Source organism: Schistocerca piceifrons, chromosome 7 (genome assembly GCF_021461385.2).
Source record: "Schistocerca piceifrons isolate TAMUIC-IGC-003096 chromosome 7, iqSchPice1.1, whole genome shotgun sequence".
Classification (NCBI taxonomy): Eukaryota; Metazoa; Arthropoda; class Insecta; order Orthoptera; family Acrididae; genus Schistocerca; species Schistocerca piceifrons.
Genome location: NC_060144.1, coordinates 87,436,432 through 87,463,853, shown reverse-complemented (window position 1 = coordinate 87,463,853; position 27,422 = coordinate 87,436,432). Strand labels below are relative to the sequence as shown.

The window sequence follows — 27,422 nt, the reverse complement described above, 5'->3', positions numbered from 1 at the left end:
GTCGCAAATTGATCAATCCGCGTAGTAGAATTCATGTTTCTGAATACGTGTCTCTGAGGTTAGAGAATGTTGTTGTGGTCTTCAGTCCTGAGACTGGTTTGATGCAGTTTTCCATGCTACTCTATCCTGTGCAATCTTCTTCATCTCCCAGTACCTACTGCAACCTACATCCTTCTGAATCTGCTTAGTGTATTCATCTCTTGGTCTCCCCCTACGATTTTTACCCTCCACGCTACCCTCCAATACTAAATTGGTGATCCCTTGATGCCTCGACACATGTCCTACCAACCGATCCCTTCTTCTGGTCAAGTTGTGCCACAAACTTCTCTTCTCCCCAATCCTATTCAATATTTCCTCATTAGTTATGTGATCTACCCATCTAATCTTCAGCATTCTTCTGTAGCACCACATTTCAAAAGCTTCTATTCTCTTCTTGTCCAAACTATTTATCGTCCATGTTTCACTTGCATACATGGCTACACTCCATGCAAATACTTTCAGAAATGACTTCCTGACACTTAAATCTATACCCGATGTTAACAAATTTCTCTTCTTCAGAAACGCTTTCCTTGCCATTGCCAGTCTACATTTTATATCCTGTCTACTTCGACCATCATCAGTTATTTTGCTCCCCAAATAGCAAAATTCCTTTACTACTTTAAGTGTCTCATTTCCTAATCTAATTCCCTCAGCATCACCCGACTTAATTCGACTACATTCCATTATCCTCGTTTTGCTTTTGTTGATGTTCATCTTATACCCTCCTTTCAAGACACTATTCCGTTCAACTGCTCTTCCAAGTCCTTTGCTGTCTCTGACAGAATTACAATGTCATCGGCGAACCTCAAAGTTTTTATTTCTTCTCCATGGACTTTAATACCTACTCCGAATTTTTCGTTTGTTTCCTTCACTGGTTGCTCAATATACAGATTAGAGAATATACAGATTAGAGAATACAGATTAGAGAATAAGCACCATTAACTATGAGAAAAGATACTGAAAACTGAGAAACATCAGCGGAGCTAGATCAGATTTCAAACAACTTATAGATATTAAATCTGATTGTCATTTATGCTTCGAAAACGTCATGTTATGCGGTAGTCGTCATCTGTGAAAGTACTTGGCACCCTTTTCCACAACTTTTACACACCTGATGGCGTAGCATTGCAAGCACATACACATGAGTATTATCGAAACACACTTTAGGTGATTATGGAGACTAGAGGTGAAGTGTGTATTCGTGATAGAAGTTCTTGTAGACAAGAAATCTTCCGGCAGATTATAACTGTGTGCCGGGCCAGGACTCGAACGGGGGAACTTTGCCTTTCATGGGCAAATGCGCTACCGACTGAGATACCCAAGCACAACTCGCGATCCTTCCTGACAGCTTTACTTTCTCAGTACCTGGTCACCTACCTTCTAAGCTTCACAGATACTCTTCTGTGAAACTTGGAATACTAGTAATGCTGGAGGAAAGGATATTGCGACGACATGGGTTAGCAGCAGTCTGGGGGACGTTTCCAGAAAGAAAATTTCAATCTGGAAACATCACTCTGGCTGTCCTTTCTACCATGACTGCTAGACTTACAGATTCGCAGGAGAGCTTCTATGAAGTGTGGAAGATGGGAAATGAGGTAGAGAAGGAAGTAAAGCGGGTAGTGAGTCTTGTTTCCGTAGCACAGTCGGCAGAGCACTTGACCGCGAAAGCCAGACGTCTCGCGCCGGTCCGGAACACAGTTTTATGAAAATTTCGTTCTCGCCCACACAAGCTACGCAGGTCCAGTATTAAGGCGATCAAGTTTGTTTCAAGTGTGTGACACAGAGCACCATGAGGCTGCTGGGAGAGGGGGAGGAGGGTCACTATCTTCCTGAGATTAATGTGAAAGTAATGTCAGTGATGTTTACTACTAATAATTCACTCTGCCAAAGACTCACAGGTAGACAGTATCGCTGAATGTGTTACATTCAACCAATTGATTTGGATGTGTGCTGGAGCTTTAATTTGTACCTTTGCCTGGTACAAAGTCTGAAATGAACGTTTACACCTAAAGTAAACTTTTCAGTCACTATTCTTTCCTGCCATGGAGAAACACTATTTGCATTTCCCTTAATGAAACAATAACATGTGTACAGAATCCATAAGCCGGCCGCTGTGACCGAGCGGTTCTAGGCACTTGAGTCCGGAACCGCGCTGCTGCTACAGTCGCAGGTTCGAATCATGCCTCGGGCATGGATGTGTGTGATGTCCTTAGGTTAGTTAGGTTTAAGTAGTTCTAACTCTAGGGTTCAAAATGGTTCAAGTGGCACTGAGTACTATGCGACTTAACGTCTGAGGTCATCAGTCGCCTAGAACTTAGAACTAATTAAACCTAACTAACCTCAGGACATCACACACATCCATGCCCGAGGCAGGATTCGGACCTGCGACCGTAGCGGTCGCTCGGCTCCAGACTGTAACGCCTAGAACCGCACGTAACTCTTGGGGACTGATGACCTCAGATGTGAAGTCCCATACTGCTCAGAGCCATTTGAACCATTTGAACAGAATCCGTAACAACATAATTTCCTTATCTTGCCTAATCCTTGACCTGACTCAAAAGGTAAATACTTTACTGAGCATTAAAATTACAGCAATATGAATATGGATGCAGCAAACGTCAAAATTGCATGAGGTTGCAATCCTGAGTGTGCAAATGATTGTCAGATCAGTACAACAGCACACACTAGGTATAAGTAACTCAGTCCGCAGTCTGCATTGTTACGCCTCAACAAAGTAAGGGGACGGGAATGAAAAATTTTCAAAGTCCGAACAGGACGGCATTGCTCAAGTACACAGACGTATCAACAGGAGCAAGCTTCTCGGTATAAACATTGGAACACGGTTAGTTGGTCACCAAGACATGGCGTGTGTGAGTGCGAGCGAGCTGAGCAGAAAACGGTTCGACGAGTGCAGACCAATCTGGCTCCGTACTCTCGTAGCTTCATGTAATAAACCGTAAGGAGGACGCAACAGCACCCATCACGGATTTGACAAAGTAGGTAAGACACCGAAACAATTTGGTTAAGGAAATGTAGTAGAACGAGAGATTGCTGGCATTTTGTAAAGAGCAGAACCGATTTCGTTTTGACGAATAACGTCAGAAAGCAGTACCTCTCCTCGACTCCGCCTCGCTAGAGTCAGTCAGTCAGTCAGATCGATACTCTGTTGATTGTATTGTAGGATCGTATGCATGAGATTGCTTCAGTACCGTTCATACTCTTGCTGCCACAAGAGATGACCACAGACAAATAACCACGGATGACAAAAATGGAAATGAGGGTATGGCATCGTTGGCCGGGAGGCCCCATTCGGGGAAGTTCGGCCGCCAAGTGCAAGTCTTACCTCAGTCGACGCCACAGTGGGCGACTTGCGCGTCCGTGATGAGGATGAAATGATGATGAGGACAACACAACACCCAGTTCCCGAGCGGAGAAAAATCTCCAGCCCGGCCAGGAATCGAACCCGGGACCGCTTGCGTAGGAGGCGTGCACGTTACCACCCAGCTAAGCAGGTGGACCACGGATGACAGATATACCAGCGGCCACTCATGGGCATTCCTGGGGCCTACCAATACTGTTCCAGCCTGGGGCAGAAATTGGTCTAAACTTCATCATTGCTTGGGTCAGACGGTTAAACGAACTGGCTGGCTAGGATCACCATACTACACGACTCATGGTTTCCAACATCATGATCCATATGAAGGGAAAACAGGGAATGTGACGTGGGACAGAATACTCCCAGAACAGCGCGTGAGAGACAAGCGCACCGTAGTCACCTCTGTGGCACGCCTTCCACACCAGTCACCAGCGTGAGAACAGTGCTGACGTAGCGAGATACGCCAGCCCAAACTAGTCACTGAGGTCAGAAGACTCCTCGCCATTTTGTTAAGCCACCAGAGAAATAAGTAAAGTAATATTTAATCCTGTTGTTTTTTTCAGTCTGTAAATGCACGACCGCTAGAGTGCACAAACTAAGATTATGCAACAGGTTTTCTCATTCAGAAATCGCATTTCAAATTTTGTTGCTCGTGAAAAGATCCTTATGTGACGTGTAAGAAGAAGAAACGTCAACCATCGCGTGTCGTAAATCGACAGTGACGCCATTATGACTTACCGAGGTGCGCTTTATTGTTCCCCGATATTGCTGCTAGTATGGGCTAGGCTTCGACGACTGAAGTACGAATATGTAATTGATGATGCCAGGAGAGTCTCAAAGGACCTGCGTGACCAGCACTCGAGTGGACGGACATGTTATTTGGTCGGTGGTACAAGATAGTGCTAGGGATGAGAAAAAGCAACCGGTAAAACCGATACCAGTATTTAGTTCTTAATAACCGGTATTTCTTGATATTTGTTAGGGTTGCACTGTCTGCTCTGGCGGAAAACACTGATTCAGCATCTGTCAACACCTTTGTCACAGGTGTCATGACAGGTGAGGCAATTGTGGATGCCATATTTCTCTGACAGCATCATCAGCGCTTCCTTATCTCCATGACATATTGCCATATGCCAGGGCCGGGGGAACAGCCCTCCCCTCTCCCCACGTGTGCGTGTGCGTGTGCGTGTGTGTATCTGTGTGTGTGTGTGTGTGTGTGTGTGTCTGGTGTGTATGTGTGTGTGTGTGTGTGTGTGTGTGTGTGTGTGTGTGTAGGAGGTACACCAGCACGCGATGGATATACGTCCAAATACCTTTCTAGAGTACGTCCAGACTCCTTTCCACAATACATCCAAATTCCTTTCCGAAATCAACACGTCAATGCAGTTTAGCTGAAATTGTGCCAGGACCATTGTGGCCTAAATACACCACACAGGAGGATAGATTAGCATCTTTCGATGAGCGCCCTCTTGTAACTGAGCACTGACCAGATGAGCTAAATGAAGCGGTGTATTTTTACAGCGGTACCGATGATGAAACATTAGCATGGTGAGGGTCATCCACGGACATTACACACTCTGTGGTACTGCAAACGTATGTGACTCGTTTATGTAAATGGTGTTGACTTTGTGCGTACTATCTGTGGAACGAAAAGTGTACAGCAAACGTTGTCTCGAATATTAAACTGGAGGCAGATATTCCGAAGAAAGCAGTTTCATTCGAACAGCAGGTAATTGAGGGTACCCCTCTGCGTAAAATTTTCTTCAATGTTTCATCCATGTGGACACATCGTCGCTGTCTGTGTTCAGTTTATGCTCTCCATTTTCTCACGTGTTGCATGTTGGAGATCTATAGCATCTACAGTCAGAGTATTCACTTAACCTAATTAAGACAGTATCACCAAGCAGCAGATAGTGCACTTTCTTGGTTAGGCAACATACAAAACTCCATAGTTCACAGATTCGTATATATATATATATATATATATATATATATATATATATATATATATATATATATATATATATATATTGTAATGCAAAATTTTCCCCACGTAGCAAAAGCTTTCTAAAATAACCAAAGCATGCTGGTTTAGCTAAAGTAGATTTAAAGTGTAGTCTCGTATGTGAATCCTAAACGTGCACTGTGAAAATTAATGGGGTCATAGCATATTCTACAAACAAACAAACAAAATAGCGGTGAATGGGAACTCAGTGAGGTAACTGAATGGTAAGTAGCGGGATTTGTGTTTGAGAGAGAGTATCAAATAGCCGCTGACAGACTACCACTAAACCACTGATGCTATTTTCAATAGCAACGGTTCTATTTCAGTACAGTGCATCTGTCGGAGTCAGAGCAGTTTATGTTCAGACTACGAGATAAGCGGCTCTGACTCCGACAAAAGCACTGTATTTAAAGAGGAGAAGCGTTGCTCCCCAAAATACCGCCAGTGTCTGTCGCTATTGGATACTCTCACAAACACAAGTCACTGTACTTACCATTCAATTATCCCACTGCGTGATTATTCGCTGCTATTTTTTGTGGCGTATACTACGACGTCATTAATCTTTGCACAGCACACGTAGGATTCACATATGATTCTATTTCACGAAACTACACTTTGAATCTACATTAACGCAACCAGCATGCTTTCGTAGTTCTATATAAAGTTTTTGCTAGGTGCCGTGTAAGGTTCGCTTGGAGGCGACATCTCGCATATACAGCGACAACGGTGTTGGTAACCATCTTACAGACTACAGGAAAACGTCTATGGCCCCCTTGGCTAAAGAACGTGGTATTACATGGCTGGAGCACACAACAAATGGATCGGGTGCTTGTTCTCCTAGCAAAACTGTTATGAAATGTACATGGTGACTTGTACTTTTCTTTTCAATATTCTCTTATAGAACATAATTACGTCACTTCGACTCTTATTCGCAATGCCTCAACGCTAGTGCTTCTATAATCACATTATTTCATCTCCGTTTTACGTTTGTTACAACGTGGATATCTTCGTCTCTGCAAACCGGCACTGTCATATGCCACGCTGCAATTTTGAGGTACCATATCTCATAATATTTAGAGCCATTTTGTTTAAGCTTTTTTTTATTGAGGACCGAACATGAACGATTTGGTTGAGGGCACGATATTAAGCGTATATTTCACCTACGTCTGCGTAATGGGTTGCTGAAAACTCTAACGTAATTTCCGGTTGTGACCCACTAAATCTTAGAACACAACTAGTTCCGCGTCTACAGCTACATTTCTGCATTCCATTTCTGTTTTTGCGTGTAATACGAAGTCGATATATTCGTCTGTGCAAACCGGAAGTGTCGTACATTCCGTTGATTGCAGCGAGTTAGAGCTAATGTGCGAAATATCCCCAGGCACAATAGAAATTTTGTATCTGAAGGAGCCATTATACATGCACGCTGAGGAAGCCGTCTGGCAGTGTTTCCACAAACAACAGTAATTCGCCAAAATGATGAAGTCTGCTTTTGTGCATGCATACTTAGAACTCAAATAGTGGACGTAAGACAGTCCGAAGACTTGTTATAGACAGTCTACGTCAATGTCACGCGCTAATTACATCAATGTCCCTTCTCCCCATCCTCCTCCCATTCCCCATCCTCCCTTTATACAAGACGATGATAAAGCCGCCTTATAGTAGGAAATGGAGACGGAAAGTTATGAGTTCGAGTCCTATCATAGCTAATTTTCTTAAATTTGATGAGTGTTCCACGAGCTTCGACATACTTAATGTGCATAAGACTCTTTGCACAATTCTAGTAGCTCAATTGCTCTATATGGTCCGGTAACTATCGGAGGTGCCCACGAATCACCATAAACACAACGACGACTTCCATTTAAACAAACCACCACAACGACTGTCACTTAAACAATTGTGCGTCCATCATTTTGTTTAAACAACTGGAGAAATAGCGCACGGTAGGTACACGTATTACAGTCGTCCACTTGGGCTAAGACTCTGTCGCACATTAAATGTTTAGAAATTTGTGCCAAAAAGATGAAATTAAAGGAAACTGAACATGAGGGGATTTGAACCCACGACCTTCTGGCTCCATTGCCTAGGAAAAGTTAGCTATATCCGCCATTTTGCGGTGGAAGAAGGCGTTGTGGAGGGGCCATCGTGTAATTAGGGTGTGACAGTGAAAGCCTCGTGACACTGAAGTAGACGATCTCTTTGGACAGATTCATTCCTGCTAATAATGTATACTGCAGAGCGCTGAATCTGTATCTGTTGGTAATAGACCACCGTTACAATTTCACTTCATTAAACAGCTATAACTGTCCCGTCTTTAATCATACTTAGCCCAGAAATGTCGTCAAATCTCATAGTGGTGCTAATTTGCTGCTACTCAGGCACTTGTCTTTCTGCGGCTAAAGCTCCTATAAACTAAGCTCTCCAGGTGCAACCTCAGAGTCCTATTCATATCCTCAGTTAGCGGCGACCTCTCTACAACGGTCCGAACGCAGCGAAAGCGGATCGTGTGTCCTTGACTAATTTCATCAATTCCTGCATTGCGCAAGAAAGTCAAGTGTCCATGTTCGACACACGATTATCCTGTCAGTAAGATCCATAACTGTATACACCTACCTGCTGGATGAAAGAGAGAAAAAGTTATTAGTTTTAGGGTGTAGTACGTACCACAACGGAAATAGGAAGAAGGTAATCAGCGATATCTGCAACCGTTACTGTAGAATGGAAGATTTGTAAAGAACAGACACAGCCAGAACTGAAACTTAGGAAATGTAGAGCGGGACTCGTGTTCATGGTTTCGAAGTGGCGTGCAAGGGTTAAATTTGGATCACTGTCGTCAGTTACACACAAAAGTTTTCACGAACGAAGGTTTCGCTAAGGAGTGAAGAGTACACTATTATGAAACTTCATGTCAGATCGAAACTGTGTGTTGCACTGTGACTCGAACCCGGGTCCTTGGGACGGAGCTGTAAACGCAGGAGACATGACTCACCGTCACAGCTTCTCTTCTGTCTGTAATTCTCTCTTGCTTTTCTAGTGAAAGGTAAGTCCTGGGTTCAGTTCCTTGTCCAGCACAGAATAACAGTCTACCAGGAGCATTCGAGGCAGACACATTTTGCAGCTTATTGAAAGATTAATTCTGAGAACAAAGCTCTATGCTTCGGTTAAGCAGTTTCTCGGCGATACTATTTGTTCCCGGAGTGCTAGTCAAGCATGATTTGTAAGACAGGGTCTAAGAAGTTTGGAAATTACTAGGGAAAGCACAGGGAATTTGGATGACTGCAGAGGAGGAGGGAGATTGGGGGGGGGGGGGGGGGAGCAGGCCCATTCAGCTATGGTATTTTGAGAGCGTGCATCCTTCCCTACCCATTCCGCTAATGCTTTTCCCCGAATTGCCCTGTCCGCTGGTACCTTATCCAGCCAGCTTTTTCAGGTGAATTATAGTGTCCTACGTGCAGGGATTGGGCGCGACTGCGGAGATCCTATCTTCTTCTATTATAATGGAATGTGCGAAAGGTACTGTTTGCTCTCTAGAGGTAGTGTTACTGGTTCTGAATTTTTATCAGTTTCATGTTCCTTAGTTTACTCACTGATTTAATTTTTAATACGTTTCTTCTTGTTTTATTAACGTTAAGCGGTACAGGTGTCCCATTTATCTTGTCCACCCCAAATAACTGTTTGTCCAGCTGCAAATTACAAAATGTTTCAAGCAAATGTTCTTTAACCGTCAGAGGGACATCAATTACCATGATTGACTTTGTTGTAGCTTTGTTTTTTACAAAGATATGAACAGCGATATGACTTTATTAAATCTCTCCTATATATTTTATTCAGTACTTCATTTCCTTTTCTAAGGACCTATTCAAAAATGTATCACAGTGTACCATTCACTGAAAGACAACATAACACAACATTGACGTTGACGCTCCCAGCGCTTAGTGCAGGTACTCAGAGTACATGCTGACGTTGACGGAGGACAAATGTAAACTTTAGTAGAATGCACACACGTCATTCCGTCACCCATTGTCAGTAGAATGTACACCAACGTACAGAAGGCAGAATGGCTACTCGTCTATGGAGAATGTAAGTTAGCAGAACAGTAATTGCAATACTGTTTTCTTATACACGGGTACATTTAGTACAGTAGTTAAGTCCTTTTAAATAGTGTTATGTAGAGTATGCATACACTAAAGGCTGTCCTTCCTACAAACTGCATCGACATAACGTTTCTTTTATTGTTATTGTTGAAGTTAGGCGAAATGCTACGGAGGTAGCCGAGCTGTACAGAGAGCGATATCCTGACAAGAATCCACCTTCCCGACGGATGTTTTCTCGTCTTGTTGCGACGCTTCAGCAAACGGGAAGTTTCAACCCACGACAACGCAGTCGTCGCAGCACTAGCACAGACGAAGCTGCCGAAGTTACTGTTGTCGTTGCTATGAATCCACATGTGAGCACACGACAGCTTGAACACGAGATTGGCATTCCTAAAATCAGTGTGCATCGTTTTCGTACACGTCACCGGTTCCATCCTTACCATGTACACGTACATCAAGAATTACATTGGAATGATTTACAGAATCGTGTACAGTTCTGTCATTGGGCACAGCAGCAAATCCTCTTGAACCCGAACGTCTCCTCTGATGTTCTATTTCGCAATGAATGTTCCTTCTCAAACAAGGGACAGGTAAATACAAGAAACATGCATTATTGGTCCAGTGACAACCCACGATGGCTTAGACAGATGGAATATCAGTGTGAATGGAGAGTTAACGTCTGGTGTGGGATGCTTGGTATTACAATCATTGACCCGTTTTTCATCAATGGTAGTCACAGCGTATTCCAACTTTCTCAGACGAATTCTTCCTTCTCTTCTGGATGAAGTGCTGCTAAGAACCAGAATACTTGTGTCGTGTCAACACGGTGGGTGCCCAGCACATAATGGTTTCCGTGCACGTCGTGTACTGACCCGAAGATATCCTGCCAGATGGACTGGGTCGAGGAGCAACAGTTACATGGCCTACTAGGTCTCCTGATTTAAACCCTCTGGACTTTTCTCTTTGGGTATGCATTAAGGACGTTGCCTATCGCGATATTCCAACAACTTCAGAGGACATGCAGGAACGTATCATGCTTGTAATTCTCTTCAGCAGGTAACACTGGAAGCAGTAAATAATTCTTTCATTCAATGCGTGCAACAGTGTATCGGTGTACGGGGTCAATGGACTGTGCGGCTGGTCTCGGCGGAGGTTCGAGTCCTCCCTCGGACATGGGTGTGTGTGTTTGTCCTTAGGATAATTTAGGTTAAGTAGTGTGTAAGCTTAGGGACCGATGACCTTAGCAGTTAAGTCGCATAAGATTTCACACACATTTGAACATTTGTACAGGGTCACCGCTTTGAGCACCTTTGAATGTTCTACTCCTGGACAGTGGTACAGGGGAGTCAAAGTCAATTTTATGTTGTGTTTTTACTTGGTTTTCATTTATTTTCTGAAAACTCCAGCAAGTGGACGAGTTTGTGATCCCAGGCTCAAAGTCAGTGTTGGGTTACGTAATCAATAAAGTTGTGTTTCAGTGAATGGTGCACTGTGATACATTTTTGAATAGGCATTTAGGAGAGGAAATGAATTACTGAATAAAAAATACAGGGTTCCATTTAAAACAGTTACTAAGGGTGGTGAAGGTAAATGGGACACCCTGTATATAAAATACCAGCGATATCAGACATATTGAAACCAGACTGATATTCTCTGGACACAGGACCGTTCATTCCTGAGAACCAGAAGGTAAGAGATCTGCATAATATAACGATTGCTTGTATTAAGTTGAGGTGACTTACTATCTCTAAAACATACATTGAACAAAAAAAAAGCTCTAGGTGAAAAGTTAATATTAGTGAAGCAGAAATCTGGCCACCTACTAACCACTTCTCTTCCGTTCAGTGAACGTCAGTGTCTAGCCGTATTATTTGTATTGTGCAATTACATTTGCAGCAAACTAATAACGTTTGAATGTGAGTGTCAACCGTTAGAACAAAGGTTAACACTTGAAATTCGATTGCAGCAACATGTACCACGAACCGTTTGAGTAAACTGTACGTATTTGTTGGCGTAGAATTCGACTATGCAATAAAAATGCGGGTTCTCATTAGGAAATACAAAGTATACCCCGCCCACACATTGACGGCTGGTTAGGAAGTGGCCAGTTGTGGCAGAGACGGATGTCCACTTTACTAATATTGACTTTATACCAGGACTTTCTTTTTCAGACGATGCGTCGTTTTTTGAGTTGAAACAAACGCATTACTTATCAGGGAACGTGCAGAGATTTTACATAAAATGCCAGTAACATTTGGACTCGAGCTGACGTTTTGTTCAAAATACTACAGTTGCGGAAACTGCATCACCATCCTAGATATGATAGAAAAGAAATTAACGTTTGGGAAGTAACTTTTTATTGCAAAATTCAAGTACGTAATTAAAAAAACAAGGTCCATAATAGAATCTGGGCTGCAGACTAATTTTGTATTGGACAGCAAAAGATGTTCATTTGATTTCATGTACTGTTAATCTGTAACTTAAACGTACATAACAGCACCTTTTGGTTGTTCCATAAAGCCATTATTGAAGGTGCTTTCAAAATTAAGGCCACTATCTCTGCCACAAAATTGGCGACATTTTTCTACGAACAAAATTATAGCTGGTCTTCCTGGCTGATTTAACTATGTACAAGACCGAGACTCGAAAAAGGAATTATAAAACATGCAGGAGATCTCCATGAGATGATGTGCAGTTTTGAGGGGGCGTACTAGTATTAGTACTGAGGAATTCATCGCCTGCTGTTGATACCCTCAACGCCGTCGAATCTATATAATGAAAGCATCGAGCAGGCAAATATGACCGGAACATCCAGAAAGTCCTTCTCCCTGTAAGAAAGGTTGGATAAGCTGTCACGGAACATAGAATCCAGGTGGAGCAATTAGTACATACACCCGAATGTGCCCTCCCCCAGAACGGCACGGAGGTGATTGCTGCGCCCCGCGCATCACTGACCTTAAAAGTGATGACGATGAGGTCCCATAATCCGAGGAGCGTAGGTGACGATGCGGGAGAAACACACCGCCGACTAAGCAAGGTCCTAGAGGAGGTGGTTTGCCATTGCCTTCCTACAACCGTAGTGAATGATGATGACGAAGACGACACAACAACACCCAGTAATCTCGAGGCCGGGAAAATCCCCGGCCGGGAATCGAAGCTGGGACCCCGCACGCGGGAAGCGAGAACGCTACCACAGACCACGAGCTGCGGACCGACCTTAAAAGTACGTCTCTACAATTCTGCCTACATATATTTTTAAAAAATAAAAATTAAGCACAAAAGAACTGTCTCTCCAGTGATTCCCATACTTTACAGGTTATTCGTTTATCACAGTGATTGGCGATGAAACATAAGATTTCTCTTGTTTTAACCCATTTCAGAGTTTCATTCACGCTAGAATAACAACAAATACAGGGGGTGAAAGACTATTTACAGCTTGTACAGAAACCAGTAGGCAATGATGAGAATTAGAGGGCATGAAAGGGAGGCAGTGGTTGAAAAGAGAGTGGGACAAGTTTTTAGCCTATCCCTGATGTTACTCCGTCTGTACGTTGGCCAAGTGATAAAGGAAAGCAAAGAAAAGTTTGGAGTAGGAATTGAAACAGGGTCAGGAGAAATAAAAATTCTGAAGTTTGGCGATGACATCGTAATTCTGTCAGAGGCAGCAAGAGACTTGGAAGAGCAGCTGAACGGAATGTACAGTGTCTTGAAAGGAGGATATAAAATAAACATCAACAAAATCAAGACGAGGGTGGTGGAATGTAGTCGAATTCAATTAGGTGATGCTGAGGGAATTACCTTAGGAAACAAGACATTTAAAGCAGTAGATGAGTTTGGTTGTTTGGGCAGGATGGTTGGAGTAGAGAAAATATAAAATTTAGAATAGCAATGGCAAGAAAAGCGTTTCTAAAGAAGAGAAATTTGTTAACATCGTATATTAAGGGTGAGTCACTAACTATTGCCACCTAGATAATAACTCTGAAAGTATGATAGTAGATGAAAAGTTTGAGGCACAAATATTACATGGGACATCGGGGACCATAATATAACGCGTGTTTTTTGTTTCTATACGGGGTCGCGTCAGAGATATGAAGGTCAACTTTGTTTTTTTAAATGGGATGCTACAGTTTGGTACTTATTTTCTGATAGTGGCTCTCGAGACGAATCCAATGATGTGTAACAGTAAGGTCGCTGAAGGTCAACGAAGGTCACAAAGGTGGCATGAACGTCCATTTACAGAAGGTCTTCGAAGTTATCACCAATGGTATTAATGCAATGCTGCTATCTTTTCATCATGGATTGAGTGCTATTCCTTTCCACTTCGACACTTATCGAAGCACGTGCTCTGTCAGTTCACTCTCGTATATCGCGCAAATAGTAAATATTCGTCGAATACGGCGTATCCACCTAACGTGCCATTGACATCTAGACACCATTCAACGGTTTCGCAATACAACAGTAATAGGAAAGGTAAGACTAGTGCTGTCGAATCAAGCGAATGTGAATGATTTATTCCTTCGAAGAACAAGTCGATATGCTTCTCATTTACCGAGAATGGAAACGAAATTCAGTAAGATCTAGAGACTTATACGCTGAAAGATATCCACAACGTACTCACCCTACACGTCGTTCATTTAAATATGTGTATGATAAATTGAGAACAACTGGCTCTTTAACGCATCGCAAACACATCCGGCAAATGAAAGTTACTAACGAGGGAACGGAAATTGGTACTTTTGCCACTGTGGTTCGAGACCATTACGTTAGTTCGCGTAAAATCGCAAGGGAATCTGGCATGAGCCAGAATAGTGTTGTTCGTGTTCTGCATCGCCATGAATATCATCCTTACTATACCAGTCTCCAGCAAGAATTAACTGGTACGGATTGTTTGCGTCGCAGTGAATTCTGCCGCTGGGTTCAACTTCAGATTCAGAGGCATGAAACATTTATTAATTTGATTTTATTTACTTACGAGGCTACATTCACGAACCAAATAAATGTTAATTTGCATAATATACATTATTGGGCAACTGAAAATTCGTGTTGGCTGCAGCAAGTTGCACACCACAAACCGCGGTCGTGAATGTATGGTGTAGGATTATGGAGGACAGAATTATAAGCCCCCATTTCATCGAAGGAAATCTTAATGGTAGGAAGTACACCACATACCTGCAAGAAACATTAGGGCTGTCATTGGAAGGAACACTTTTAGAAACAAGGAACAGAATATGGTATCAACACCATGGGTGTTCGGCACATTTTTCGCTGATGGCTAGAAATGAGTTGCAGAGACAGTTCCCAAATCGTTGGACTGGATGCGGAGGAGATGTGTCGTGGCTGGCTCGTTCGCCAGACTTAACGCCTCTGGATTTATTCTTGTAGGGATTAGTAAACGACATTGTTTATTAACACGTTCCAACACACCAGAAGATATGTGAGAGACAATTGTCAGAGCATGTGCTTCGGTAAGTGCCGATGTGATAAGGAGTAGTACTCAAAACATAATAAGAAGATTGGAGCACTGCATTGATACCAATGGTCATCACCTCGTACACCTTTTGTAAATGGATGTTCATGCCACCTTTGTGACCGTCGTTGACCTTCAAAGACCTTACTGCTACACATCATTGGATTCGTCTCGCTAGCCGCTGTCTGAAAATAAGTACCGAACTAAAGCACACTATTTAAAAAAACTGACCTTCATATCTCTGATGCGATCCCACCTAGCAACAAAAAACCAACGTCATATAATGGCCCCCGTTGCCCCATGCAACTTTCGTCCAACAAAGGTTTCAGCTCCGATCATACTGTCGGAATTATTCTTGGTGGCCATAGTTAGTGACTCACCCTGTAGATTCAAGTGTTATGAAAGGGAAATATGGACAATAAACAAAGAACAGAATAGATCAATTAGAAATTTTGTGCTACAGAAAAATGTTGAAGGTTAGATGGGTAGATCACGCAGCTAATTAAGACATACTGAATAGAACCGGGGAGACAAGAAATTTGTCGCACAACTTGACTAAACGAAGGGGTCGATTCATAGGACACATTCTGACACGTCAAAGTATCACCAATCTAGTATTGGGGGGAAGAGTGCGCGCGCGCGCGCGCGTGTGTGTGTGTGTGTGTGTGTGTGTGTGTGTGAGAGAGAGAGAGAGAGAGAGAGAGAGAGAGAGAGAGAGAGAGAGAGAGAGGGTTGAGGGGGGGGGTGGGGGGGGGGACGGGTAAAATTTGTAGAGGGAGACCAAGATACGAAAACGTAAAGCAGATTGAGAAGGATGAAGGTTGCAGTTGTTGTTCAGAGGTGAAGAGGCCTGTTCAGGATAGAGTACCGTAGGAATCTGCATTAACGAAGTGCTTGAGAATTGAAACCGATGACACAGCTTACGTCTGTTTAAACGAGTATTCAGCTTCGATGTATAGATTGCAGTTGTATATAGGCATATACGCTAGCTACTCTAGTAAAATTATTAATCAACAACCGAAGGCTTAGTATTGTTTTTTTTGTGTAGATCTTACAAGCTGTTAGAATTGTAAGAATTGTAAGTACTGGCTGGTGAGGCAAGTACACTATATATGCTGTCCCCCTGTTTTCAGCTTATGTGCTTCACCGGCGCGTCTCTTTCCGATCAAGAGTCGGCAGTAAGCGGTAGGCTTGGGTCATGTAGCATATTTGCTTCAGCAACCGCTCGCCGGCCTACGAGCCAATACCGTAGCGAAGTATCAGCAGAAACTCCGTTGTTTGAAGAGCTCTATAAGCGACAGCGGGGTGAACCGAGTGCAGTGTAACTACATAAACCACATTACCATAGACATCTCTTCAGGAGTAGCCGTTCCTTTACGACGTTACGTGAACGAAATGACTCTGTGGAAACAACATGCATTTACGGTCGCAGTGCAAGGAAATTGCCTTTTTCATAAGCAAATAGTTGAAACAAAGGTTAAAGAACTGACATACATATCCTGGTTAACTCTAAAACTACCTTTCTTTCTTAGTTTGTCTTTCTTTTTAGGTCATTTACTGCAGTCCTCTGCGCCTGAGCTCTTTGAGATGTGGTCTTTCTCGCCTTCCTTCGATATGACGATGTCCTTCCCTACTCCGACCACCACTTCCCTGTATAGTGTGTTCAGAAACTATATGTTTAAATTAATACAGGAGTTTGAAAACATCAAAACAAATATATATCATCGAGGAACATATGATCTCTGAAGTCAGCTTGTAATGTTAGGGAATATTTTCTTAGTGGTGCTGAAGTAAGCTATTGTGTTGGTGTCACTGACAGGGAATGTTTGCTGACATTCAAGTATCAACAATTCACATGTTCGGGGACACGTGACTCAATGAGGTATTCGATCTTGTGCTCATAAACAGCGGTTCGATATTAATGTATGGGCCGGCATTCACGATGGGGCTCTAGACAAATTCAGTATTGCTGTGAGGAATCATCTGAGAACCACCTTAGGTTATCAGTGGATGCGCCGAGGTGGCCCTGTGGCATGGCCACCCAGGTCACCTGACCTCACATGTCTGGATTTCTTTCTTCGGAGTCGTATGAAACAGCTGGGGTATGAAACTGTTGTAGAAACACAAGAGCATCTCGTCCCTAGAACTGCCGCCGCTTCTGGTACTACTGTGCTCATGCCTGAAACATTCGCACGAATATGGTTCGACGTTGTACTGGGTGAATAGAGGCCATTCGAAGCGCAATCGAGCAGTTCCTGTGGATGCAGCGGCTGTAATTAGCTTGCTAAAGTACCGTCAGCTTGGTTTTAGAAAAGGTAAAGGCACCAGAGAGCCAATTCTGACGTTGAAGTTGATAAAGGAAGCAAGACTAAAGAAAAATCAAGATAAGTTCATAGGATTTGTCCACCTAGAAAAATCGACAGTCAGTTTGAAATAGTGCAAGATGTTCGAAATTCTGAGCAAAATATGGGTAAGCTATAGGGAAGGGTGATATACGTCAGTTTATGAACCAAAAGAGAATATTAATAGTGGACAAGCAAGAACGAAGTGCTCGTATTAAAAAGAGCGTAAGACAGGGATGTATTCTTTCGCCCCTACTGTTCAATCTGTACATCGAAGAAGCAATGATGGAAATAAAAGAAATGTTCAGGACTAGAATTAAAATTCAAGATGAAAGGGTATCAATGATACGATTCGCTGATGACGTTCCTATCCTGAATGAAAGTGAAGAAGAATCACATGGTCTGCTGAACGGAATGAAGAGTCTAATGAAAACTGAGTGCAGATTAAGAGTAAATAGAAGAAGGACGAAATTAATCAGAAGTAGCAGAAATAAGAACAGCGAAAAACTTAACATCAGGATTAATGGTCAAGAAATAGATGAAATTAAGAAATTCTGTTACCTAGGCAGCAAAATAAACAATGACGGACGGAGCAAGGGAGACATCAAAAGCAGACTAGCACTGGCAACAAGACCATTACTGGCCAAGAGAAGTCTACTAATATCAAACGTAGGCCTTAATTTGAAGAAGAAATTTGTCAGAATATACGTTTGGATCACGGCATTCTGCAGTAGTGAAACATGGACTGTGGGAGAACCAGAACTGAAGTCAATCGAAGCATTTGAGATGTGGTGCTACGGACGAATGTTGAAAATTAAGTGGACTGATAAGGTAAGGAATCACGAGGTTCTGCGCAGAATCGCAGAGGAAATGAATACGTGCAAAACACTGACAAGGAGAAGGGACAGGATGATAGGACATTTGTTGAGACGTGGACTTACTTCCATGGTACTGGAGGGAATGGCAAAAACTGTAGGGGAAGACAGAGAGCCGCGCGGGATTAGCCGAGCGGTCTCGGGCGCTGCAGTCATGGACTGTGCGGCTGGTCCCAGCGGAGGTTCGAGTCCTCCCTCGGGCGTGGGTGTGTGTGTTTGTCCTTAGGATAATTTAGGTTACGTAGTGTGTAAGCTTAGGGACTGATGACCTTAGCAGTTAAGTCCCATAAGATTTCACACACATCCAACAGATGATTGAGGACGTCTGAGATGAAGAGGTTGGTGTAGAAGAAGAAGAAGATGATGATGATGGTTTTGGTTGGTTTGTGGGGCGCTCAGCTGCGTGGTCATCAGCACCCGCACAAACTCCAAATTTTTACACAGTCCAATCCAGCCACTGTCACGAATGTTGATGATGATGCTGAAATGACAAGGAGAACACACTCAGTCCCCGGGCAGAGAAAATCCCTAACTCGGCCGGAAATCGAACCTGGGACCCCATGATCCAGAGGCAGCAACGCTAGCCACTAGACCATGAGCTGCGGTCTGCACAGGACAGAAATTCGTGGCGGGCCGCATCAAACCAGTCAGAAGACTGAAAACCCAAATATAAAAGAAAAATCTACCGTGTGTGTTAATCGTCCCTAGCATCAGAAATTACCGTCGAGGACCATATGTGCCATAACTAAATATATTTATTCTGATGTTCTCTACGTGCTGTAGTAACCCAAGCGAATAGTTCCGGAATAGCCTGGATGCCATATCCTATCTGCGATTCTACAGTGGTAGAAACTGGACTAGTGCAGCACAGTCTGCAGAGAACGTGGTGGGACTTACCTGCGGGAGGCTGAGCAGGGCGCTGAGGCCCCAGGCGGCCGAGACGAGGCGGCCCAGCCGGTTGGCGGCGCCGAGCGCGCGCATGGGGTAGCGCACGGCGACGAAGCGGTCGATGCCGATGAGCACCAGGATGAAGGTGGACAGGTAGAGGCTGAACACCTGCGCGAACTTGAAGAGCTTGCAGGCGGCGTTGCCGGCCAGCCACTGCACGGCGTAGCTCCAGGCGGCCTCGCCGGCGATGCAGAAGACCGTCACCAGCAGGTCGGCGGCCGACAGGTGCAGGATGAGCGCGTACACCGCCGAGGGCTGGTGGCGGCTGCTGCCGGGCGCGGCCGCCCAGTGCCGCCGGCGGATGCTGGCGATGGTTGCCGCGTTGCCCAGCAGCGACAGCGCCGCCATCGCCGACAGCACCCACGCGCGCACCCACGACGCCTGCGTCAGCGTCGGCGCCGGCTCGCAGCTCCAGTTCCCTCCTCCGCCGCCCACTGACGACACGTTCCACACCTCGGGCCGAAACGTCGTCACTTCCATGTCTGGTGAGATGCGTTTTCTATCTCCTGATGACGGAGCGAAATTGTTCGAAACACTGCGCACCCGCTAGAGCAACAGGCTATCGTGTCCTGTTCCTATTACCGCAGTTTGATGACAGGTTCCATGTATGAGGCCGAAACGTGGTCGTTTCCATGTCTGATAAGGCGTGTTTTCTTCCTCTCGCCTGTAGACCAGAATTATTTCCAACACTGCACTCGCCTGACCCGCTTCTATAGTGTAACGCACTGCGCCCAAGCTTGCGAGACCAGGAGGTAAGCCAGATCCGTGTCCGATATGCGAGACGGTTTAACGACCATGTTTCGTAAACCAACTAGCCTGAGTATGGTATCTAGGCCATCTCCGACGCTCGTTTAGGAAAAGGCTGGACTGCGCTGCAAATTCCGCCTCAGAGAATACGACGCACAAATACTTAAATGCTATAATACAGGGGACAAAGTTCACACGATTTAAACAGATGCTCCACACGATTTCCCTCTCTTAGGCTACACTGACGATCATGCCATCAGGTATGCCAGCCGGCTAGAAAGTTAAGTAATAAAACTAAATCTCTGCCACATAGTGGAAAGGTGAACCACGCACTAGAAGGGATGAATGCTAGGAAAAGAAAGAAGAGTGTTCACTAGGTTGGCAACTCGCTTTCCGCAGCCTACCGTGCCATATTCCAGCCACCGCTTTCTGAGGAGAGGTACCTCATCGGGACCCGAAATTTGGGCACATCCAGTCCAGCGAAATATGTTTTCTTTGTCCTGATGACCAACTGAAACGGTTTCGAACACTCTTGACGAGTCCGTTGCCACAGGATATCGTACTGAGGTTTTCTCATGCACCAAATATATCACTCGGGCTTGTACTCTCTCAGTAGCCACAATGACATCACAGATGACTCTACAGGATACAAATGAAAGGTAACCCACAATGGTATCTATAAAATACTCCTAGAGCATGAAATTCCACAGTTACTCTGGGTCAGAAAGATGTGCATCATGTTTGTGTACACAGTACAGATAGTATCCCTCTCCACAAACTACCTTGCCGCCTTGATCTTACGCACCATAAGTAAGACTCGTACTTGTGCACCTAACAGAAACCAAACGTGAATCAGAGCATGTTACTCACATGACAAGAAGGTAACCCACACTACCTCCTGCAGTATGATGACAGAGTACAAAAATCACGCGTCCGACGTATGTTTCACATCTGCGAAACGTATCCAATTGGAACAAAACTGATTCATTGTTTGATCTCAGTGAAAGGACAGAGGTATTTGTGTTTTATCAACATAACGTAAATGCACTGCATGCCATTCTGCAGGAAAGCATTACCATGAACAAGTGGAACAGTCGAAAAAATCTTCGATTCCTATCGCTCTATTTTCCCTAAATTGTTAAACAGGAAGTTGCTACTAAACATGGGACACATTTTACAAGACCTCCACTAACGCCAGAGTCCTTAAGCAGGAAGATAGCATATGATTTCTTGAAACTGATGCGGGAGTGAAAATTTGCTAATCTTCTTCTCTGTAGAGGCATGCGTCAATGTATTTTGCAGTGTAATGACTATAAGAAATGAGATAATAGTAGCGATACGCTCTTCCTGTTACACACCTTGGTCTGTAGTGCCATAATGAGTATAAAACCGAGCGTGAGAAGTTTTTAGATGTCAGGGACGTGATTACACAGTGCTATACGTTTCTATTCTACTTTGATGATATTATTACACTACTATCATTACAAAAACGGATATGCAAGTGGCGGTGCAATCTGATGTTTCGAACGTACCAGATATGAATAGCTGTCTATCACACAATCATGACTTAGACGAGTTTTTGTAGAACTGCGGATTCACCTGAACGTTTATGGACGACGTAAACTGTGATATGGCTCTTAAGCATTCAGTTCGATAGCCTTGAAATCAGCTGTGTGTGTGTGTGTGTGTGCGTGTGTGTGTGTGTGTGTGTGTGTGAGAGAGAGAGAGAGAGAGAGAGAGAGAGAGAGAGAGAGAGAGATGGGATGGGAGAGTTAATTGGGAGGTTGGATTAGTTGGTAAAGTGAGGAGGAAATGTAGCACAAGCAACTGGAATTTACTACGCACCTACATTAATTAGTACGAAGTGAAAGCTAATACTGTATAATGTTGAGTCATTTCCCCAAAGACTACACTCTGTGGCAGACATTACAATCGATTTAAAGCTATTTGAGAAATTTTAAAACAGCTCTGCTTCGTACATAGAACTTGCGGAAATGAGTTGGTCTCCATTTTCAATGCCACAAGGATGTAACAACGTAGTCTGTAGCCGTAGCAATGAACGAGAGAACTACTAAAGTGGTCTAGTTCATCATTTTGGTCATTAGGAATACAAGGACCACTTCCGTTGCATCTATGTTCTCGTCATCGATGAGCAACATTTATGGTTCATCAGTGGTTCACAAATTACTTAAGCTGAAGTCGTAAAAGTGTACCAAAAGTGAATGTGAAATATTAATAGCAAAATCGGTAACGAAAGCTACGTGGAAGTGGTGTAGTATTTATTAACTGACCCGGGGTATTTATTTTACAGGCTAACAGTCGGGAAAAATATTCACTTGCTAGCAGAGTTGTCACGGTGACAAGAGTTTTATAACTGGGAACAGTTGCCGCTATCTTTTAGCTTACGCAAGGAGAGCTGCGGAACTCAAATGCAGTTCACACTAAGTGTGTTTGCTGGTCTCGCAACATCGTTCTTACACTTTCACCCACGCGTAGTGCTGCTTGAACTGTGCACTCAGCACTCCAGACAGATGGTGGCAGCTAAGTGTGGACGAGACGCCGCCGACAGCGTCTGCAGCGCGGCGCGGCGCGGCAAGTAGTCACACGCGGGCTGCTGAAGGCGGACGGAGACAGGCTTCGCGGCCGTGCGTCGGTGCGCGGGTGCGTCGCGGTGTGCGGGCGTCGCGACGGGCGGCCGGCGCGCACTGCCCGCTGACGCCGCCACCGACGCCGCCGCCGACGCTGCCACCGGCGCCCCCGACGCTTCGCCCGACGGTGCTGCCCTCGCACCAGGCGGAGGCTCGGAGCATTCTGCTGACGTCACGAACACCACCGGCTCGAACAAATTAGGAGCCGCGAAGTAAATTATCACTCAAAATACGACCAGTGAAATTACAATACTATAAATACAGCAACTGACGAACGCTAAACGAAGTCTACCACATGCTTGCGCATCAAAATCATCAGTATTTCACAGCATCTCCACAGTATGTAATGGTTAAGCAATATATACAGGGTGACCGGGCCAAATATCTCACGAAATAAGCGTCAAACGAAAGAAACTACAAAGAACGAAACTTGTGTAGCTTGAAGGGGGAAACCAGATGGCGCTATGGTTGGGCCGATAGATGGCGCTGCCATAGGTCAAACGATAAATCAACTGCGTTTTTTAAAATAGGAACCCCCATTTTTTATTACATGAATATGAATGCTTTAGTTAGACCACTTTTTTCGCTTTGTGATAGATGGCACTGTAATAGTCATAAACATATGGCTCACAATTTTAGACGAACAGTTGCTAACAGGTAGGTTTTTTTAAAATTAAAATACAGAATGTACGTACGTTTGAACATTTTATTTCTGTTGTTCCAATATGATACATGAACCTTTTTGAACTTATCTTTCCTGTGAACGCATGCTGTTACAGCTTAATTACCCGTAAATACCACATTAATGCAATAAATGCTCAAAATGATGTCCGTCAGCATTTGGCAATACGTGTAACGACATTCCTCTCAACAGTGAGTAGTTCGCCTTCCCCCCCTTCCTTACCCCCATCCCGGACCCCTCTCCTCCCCCCCCCCCACCTTCTCCTATGGGCGCTGCTCCCCCTCCCCAGCCGGGGAAGTGTCCCACTCCTTCGGCGTCTGCCGGTCAAGGGCGCCTCTCCCGGGATGCCCCTTCCCGGCACCTTCCAGGTCAAAGGTCTGCTGCCGCGCGACGACCGCGAGAGCCGCGGTCTGTCGGCCCCCAGGTCGCCCGGTCTCTTTCTGTTCCTGATCTTGCTGCAGCTGGCTCCTTCATGCCACACAGCCCTCCTCGATCTCAGCCTGAACGGAAGAAGAAGCATAAGTCCCGGGACAAAGAGCCTCTGGTGTCACCGGAGGTCCCTTCCCCGACTTCACAACCGGATTCTGACCCGTCGTTCATGGATGTCGCCCCCTCCTTGTCGGTGACGGGTGGGGACCCGGCGGTATGACTGGATTTAGCGTGTTCAGTTCTCATTTAAACCATCGTTCTGTGGTTCTCCAATGGAATTGTAATGGATATTATTGTCACCTTCCGGAATTGAAATCCCTTCTTTCGTCCTACTCTGCAGCTTGTGTGGTTCTCCAGGAATCTCATTTTACTGATGCTCACTCACCGACCCTCCGTGGGTTCCGTGTTTTCTGTCGAAATCGGGTCGGACCCTTGCGGGCTTCTGGTGGCGTTTGTACGATGGTCCGTACAGACATTGCTAGCTCGTGGAATCCTCTCCAAACTACATTGGAAGCGGTTGCTGTTAGGGTCCACTTAGACTCTGCAGTCACCGTTTGCAATCTTTATCTCCCTCCTGACACGACTCTTACACCTGCTGCCTTAACCACCCTTCTTCAGCAACTTCCTCCTCCCTTCCTCCTCCTTGGGGATTTTAATGCTCATCATCCTTTGTGGGGCAGTGCCTTTCCATCTAGACGAGGTCTTCTTATAGATCAATTTATTGCAGACCACGACCTGTGCCTTCTTAATGATGGCTCCCCTACTCATTTCAGTGCCGGTCATGGTACCTTTTCTGCCATTGATCTTTCTCTTTCTTCTCCCTCTCTCCTCCCTTCATTACACTGGTCGCCACACGACGACCTTTGTGATAGTGACCATTTCCCGTTGATTATCACGCTCCCTTCCCGCTCCCCGATGGACAGGTTACCTCGTTGGTCTTTCCACCGCGCCGGTTGGCCTCTATACACTGCACAGGTCGAGTTTTCTCCCTCTTTGTCGGGTTGTATTGATGACGTCCTACGTGACGTGTCTGACGCGATTGTTCGTGCTGCTAGCCTTGCTGTCCCGCGCTCATCTGGACCATTTTGTCGCCGGCAAGTCCTGTGGTGGAGTACGGGCATTGTCATTGCCATCCGTGATCGCCGTCGAGCTTTGCAACACTTTAAGAGGCACCCATCCGTAGCCAGCCTTACTATCTTTAAACGCCTCCGTGCTAAAGCCCGTCATTTAATCAAACAGGGTAAGCGGATATGTTGGGAACGATTCGTTTCTTCCCTTGGTTCTACTGTCCCTCTGTCACGGGTATGGGCTACACTTCGTTCTCTCCAAGGTTGCCATCGGCAGTCCACCCTCCCAGGCCTTCACCTCCCTGATGGCATTTGTACGGACCCATTAGTTCTTGCAGAACGTCTTGCGACCCATTTTGCAGTGGCGTCAGCGTCAGCCTCCTATCCAACTGCTTTCCTTCATCAAAAAAAGCTGGCTGAAGCTTCCACCTTATGTTTCACCCCTTGTGAGTCAGAATCTTACAACGAACCTTTTACTGAATGGGAATTTCTTTCTGCTCTATCTTCTTCTCATGATACGGCCCCTGGCCCAGATTCCATTCATAACCAACTGCTTCAACATCTCAGTGCTCCACAACAGCAACATCTTCTTCGGGTGTTTAACCGTATCTGGCTCCAGGGTGACTTCCCTTCTCAGTGGAGGGATAGCATTGTGGTTCCTGTCCTTAAGCCTGGTAAGAACCCCCTAACTGTTGACAGCTATCGGCCAATTAGTTTGACCAATGTTGTTTGTAAGTTACTTGAACGGATGGCAGCCCGTCGGCTCCATTGGGTCCTCGAATCTCGGGCTCTATTGTCGCCTTACCAGTGTGGCTTTCGAGAGGGACGGTTTTCAATCGATCATTTACTTCGCTTGAAATCCGCAGTTCGGCAGGCTTTTTCCCAGCGCCGCCATTTGGTTGCAGTGTTTTTTGACCTTCGCAAGGCCTACGTCGCGGCCTGGCGCCATCACATCTTACTTACCCTTCATCAGTGGGGTCTTCGGGGCCCACTCCCGATTTTTGTCCGCCAGTTCCTGATCCATCGGTCATTCCGAGTTTGAGTAGGTACTGCTTTTAGTTCTCCACGGACCCAGGAGACGGGCATCCCACAGGGTTCTGTCTTGAGTGTCCTTCTTTTCCTCATTGCTATCGATGGACTTGTAGCCTCTGTCGGTCCCTTGGTCGCCCCTGCCCTGTATGTGGATGATTTCTGCATTTGGGTTAGTTCCTCCTCGATGGCATCTGCAGAGCGGCAGCTCCAGGTAGCTATACGGCGTGCCTCTGCATGGACCCTCTCACACGGGTTTCAATTCTCTCCTTTAAAATCGCGAGTGGTCCACTTCTGTCGCCGTACTACGATCCACCCTGATCCAGAGCTCTATCTCGCTGCACAACGATTGCCTGTGGTCCCACAGTTTCGTTTCCAGGGTCTTCTTTTCGACAACAAGCTCACTTGGCTGCCCCATATCAGACACCTGAAGGTAGGATGTTTCCGTAAACTCAATGTCCTTCGCTTCCTTGCCCACTCCTCTTGGGGTGCGAACCGTTCCCTCCTCCTCAGTCTTTATCGTGCTCTAGTTCTGTCTCGCTTGGACTATGGTTTATGGTTCAGCTGCTCCTTCCACACTGCACGTGCTCGATCCAGTCCACCATCGTGGTATTCGTTTGGCCATCGGTGCCTTCCCTACTAGCCCTGTTGATAGTCTCCTGGTTGAAGCTGGGATCCCCCCCCCCCTTTCTGTTCGGCGGTCCCAGCTTCTGGTGTCTTATGCCCTCACTATCCGTTCCTCTCCAACTCATCCTTCCTATTATATTCTGTTCCCAGACCATGGACGTCGCCCACCCGACTCTCGCCCTCGGGCGGGTTTACCGGTTGGGCTGCGCCTTGCGTCTCTTTGCCGTGATTTTCAGCTTCCTTCTTTGTCCTGTCTTCCTCGCTCCCTCCCCTCCACCCCTCCTTCGTTAGTTCCTCGGCCTCGAATTCGGATGGATCTCCGCCGCGGTTCGAAAGATTCCATCCCCCCGGTGGTGTTCCGTTCCTTTTTCCGCCAAATTTTATGGGAGTTTCGGGATGCTGTTGTTTTTTGCACTGATGGCTCTAAATCTGCTGATCGTGTTGGGTATGCCTTCACGTCCTCTGTTGGAACGGAAAGTTATCTGCTGCCACCTACATGTGGGGTGTTTAAAGCGCAATTGATGGCAATTTCCCAGGCCCTTACCTTTATTAAACAGTCCCAACACAACCGCGTTTTGTTATGCACGGACTCGATGAGTGGCCTTCTTGCTATTGACCGGTGTTTTACGCGCCATCCCTTGGTCTCTGCCATCCATGACCATCTCGCTGATATTCACCGTGCTGCTTGTTCTATTGACTTCCTTTGGGTCCCTGGCCATGTGGGTATCCCGGGTAATGATCTCGCTGATCGTTTGGCTGGGGGAGCAGTTACTTACCCCCCGCTGGGGGAGCAGTTACTTACCCCCCGTTTTCTGTAGCCCCTCCTGCAGCGGATTTACGGCTTCACATCAAATCCCACTTCGCACAGTCATGGGCCAATTCTTGGGAGGCTACTCCCCTGTCTAATTAACTTCGTGCAATTAAGGTGACACCAGGCCCGTGGCGTTCTTCCTTTCGCATCTCCCGAAAGGACTCGACCACACTGTGTCGTCCCCGCATTGGCCATACTCGGTTGACCCATGGTTTTCTTTTGCGTGATGAGCCACC

General features: G+C 45.4%; 1 protein-coding gene across 1 annotated transcript in view; it reads right to left on the bottom strand.

The window, feature by feature from the left end:
• LOC124805454 (gonadotropin-releasing hormone II receptor-like) overlaps positions 1–19,626 on the bottom strand; it is a 152,344-nt gene extending 132,718 nt beyond the window's left edge. The window contains exon 1 of the mRNA XM_047266017.1: positions 19,096–19,626. Within this exon, the coding sequence (XP_047121973.1) occupies positions 19,096–19,626 (531 nt within the window). The remainder of the gene's footprint in view (positions 1–19,095) is intronic.
• Positions 19,627–27,422: the final 7,796 nt, after the last annotated feature.